The sequence below is a fragment of the Grammomys surdaster genome, unplaced genomic scaffold (genome assembly GCF_004785775.1).
Source record: "Grammomys surdaster isolate TR1022 unplaced genomic scaffold, NIH_TR_1.0 277, whole genome shotgun sequence".
NCBI classification, from domain to species: domain Eukaryota; kingdom Metazoa; phylum Chordata; class Mammalia; order Rodentia; family Muridae; genus Grammomys; species Grammomys surdaster.
Genome location: NW_021604718.1, coordinates 919,662 through 922,412, shown reverse-complemented (window position 1 = coordinate 922,412; position 2,751 = coordinate 919,662). Strand labels below are relative to the sequence as shown.

The 2,751-nt window shown below is 47.3% G+C and overlaps 1 protein-coding gene across 1 annotated transcript in view; it reads left to right on the top strand.

Moving 5' to 3' along the window:
• Snrpc (small nuclear ribonucleoprotein polypeptide C) overlaps positions 1–2,751 on the top strand; it is a 10,470-nt gene that overhangs the window by 5,120 nt on the left and 2,599 nt on the right. Inside the window, exons 5-6 of the mRNA XM_028777089.1 lie at positions 33–122; positions 2,438–2,542. Of these exons, the coding sequence (XP_028632922.1) occupies positions 33–122; positions 2,438–2,542 (195 nt within the window). The remainder of the gene's footprint in view (positions 1–32; positions 123–2,437; positions 2,543–2,751) is intronic.

Sequence of the window (2,751 nt, the reverse complement as noted above, 5' to 3'; positions counted from 1 at the left end):
TTCTAACGGTCATTTTGTTTCCTTACCTTAAGCGGCTGCATTTCAACAAGGAAAGATCCCACCCGCTCCGTTCTCTGCTCCTCCGCCTGCAGGGGCCATGATCCCGCCTCCCCCCAGTCTCCGTAAGTGTCAGAGGTGTCATGTCAAGGTGTGCGCCTGCTCACATTGTCAGCTCCCAGATCTCAGTGACTGACTAGGTAGTCACTAATCGAAAATCACAACTGTAACCGAACCATTTCCTCTGTTGTGTGATTGTAAAAAGAACATGCTTTATCGTTTGTGTTTTTGTTTTTTGATTTTTCAAGACAGGGTTTCTCTGTAGCCCTGGCTGTCCTGGAACTTGTCTGTAGGCCAGGCTGGCCTAGAATTCACAGAGATATGCCCACCTCTGCCTCCCAAATGGGACTAAAGGTGTGTGCCACCATGCCCATAGTGTGTGTGTGTGTGTGTATGATGTGTACATATATACGTATTGTGTGTACATGTGTACAGGTACATACTGTGCTATGTGGAATTCAGAGGACACTTGGAGGACTGAGTTCTCTCCTACTGCATTGTGGGTCTGATGGGTGGAGCACAGGTTGTCAGGGTAGGCATCTAATGTCCTCCTTACCCACTGAGACATCCTGCTGGCCTTTCATTTTCTAGACTCACTGGGATCTTGGCCTTGAGACTCCGTGGATAGGCAGGCCAGTGAGCCCCAGGGGTCCGATTGTGTTTACTTCCTCAGTACTGGAATTGCAGCTTCTTGCCACTCTCCTCGAGTTATCTTGGGAACTGAAACTACAGACTAAGTTATCTCCCCAGCTTTTAGTTGTAGACATTCTAAAACAGTTTTGGGGGCTTTTCGTTTATTTTCTTTTTATTTTTCAAGACAGAATTTCTCTGTGTAGCCTTGGCTGACCTGGACCTCTCTCTGTAGAATAGGCTGGCCTTGAACTCAGAGATCTGCCTGCCTCTGCCTCCGCCTCCCAAGTGCTGGGACTGAAGGTTCATGCATAACTATACTAGGGTGGCAACGTCTTAATGTATAGCATAGGCTGCTGTGAAATTCAGTAGTCTTTTTGTCCTAGCCTCCCAAGGGCCGGGGTTGTCACAGTGCTTGCCTTAGGGCTAATGCTGAGTGTCAGTGTTTTTTCTGTGACTTCCAAGGTACAGAGGGCTCAGAAGGAACCTGTGAGATAAACAAATCATGAGTAGATATAATTCAACAAATTAGGCTCTTCATTGTCTTTTCCCAATTTTTAAGCTACCTAACCTTATGAAAGGTAAGAGTTGGATAGCAAACCGTGGAGTGCATCGTGAGCATCTGTTCTCTGGGAAGGCCTGCCCTTGTAGTGGACAGGCGTGTATCTGTACAAGGTCATCATCCTTTTGCTTCCCTGGGAGAGACTGAGAGACCCAAGCTAAGTCTTGTGATGGTGGGTGTGAACAAAGAACAGGGCTTCTTGACAAGCCGCTCCCTGACGTCCGTCAGACCCTCTGGGGGCCGCTTGTGCCTCTGCTTTTTCCCCTCTCCGTTTCAGTGTCTCAGGCTAGCCCAGATCCTCTTATGTAGTACATCCCTATCCCAAACAGCAACAAAACCAAACACGTTTTGGAGAATTTTAAGTTTTATTTGGTTTTATGTGTGTTTTGCCCTCATATGTGAGTGTGCTGTGTGTGTGCCTGGTGCCAGGAGGTGGCATGAGATCCTGGAACTAGGTGCCAGGCAGTGGTGGCGTACGCCTTTAGTCCCTTCCCCTGGGGAGGCAGAGGCTGGTGGATCTCTGAGTTCAAGGCCAGCCTGGTCTACAGGGCAAGTCCAGGACAGCCAAGGGTACATGGAGAAGCCTTGATTTGAAAAACCAAAAGAGTCCCCTGGAGCTTTAGTTAGATAGTTATGAGCTGCCATGTGGGTTCTGAGAATTGAACCCAGAACCTCTGGCAGAGTCCCAGTGCTCTTAACCACTGAGCCAGTATTCTAACCCCTGGTATTTTTGTTTGTTTTTTCAAGATGATTTTTTGATTTCACACTAGTAAATGTCCTGGAGATTGAGCCCAGGGGCCTTATACAAGCTAAGCCCATGCCCTACCACTGTCTGTGTACTGAGCCCATGCCCTACCACTGTCTGTGTACTGAGCCCGTGCCCTACCACTGAGCTGTGTACTGAGCCCAGAATGTTTTCACATCCAAGGACTCTCATTTTATGTTTTTGTCTACCCAGTTTTGTTATTTCTTTTATGTTTCTTTTCTTTATTAGAGACAGGGTTTCCTCTGTGTAGTGATGGCTGTCTTGGATCTCATGACATGTTATAGTTGTGAATCTACTGTTAGAATAAGAAGCTGTAGGAAGTTTATTATTTAAGTGTTTGATCCAGTTGTGAGCCTCTTAGTTTCACTGAGGAACATGTCAGCCTGTAAAATCTCTAACCGCAGCTTCCTTGTGTATTTTAGCGGGTCCTCCTCGGCCTGGCATGATGCCTGCACCCCACATGGGAGGCCCTCCCATGATGCCAATGATGGGCCCCCCTCCTCCTGGGATGATGCCTGTGGGACCAGGTGAGTCGGAATGTGTCACAGTTTAGTGTGCAGTATTAGTTCAGGGGCAGTTTTCGTTTGCTGTCTAGAGTCATTATGCTAAGTAGTGTAACATTGAATTTCATCAATTTAATGATAAAGGTTTGGTTTCTGATACTGACAGCAGCATGAGGCTACCTCCTCTCCCGCCCTTCCTTCCCTTCTGTTTCCTTCCTTTGCCTACTTATGAT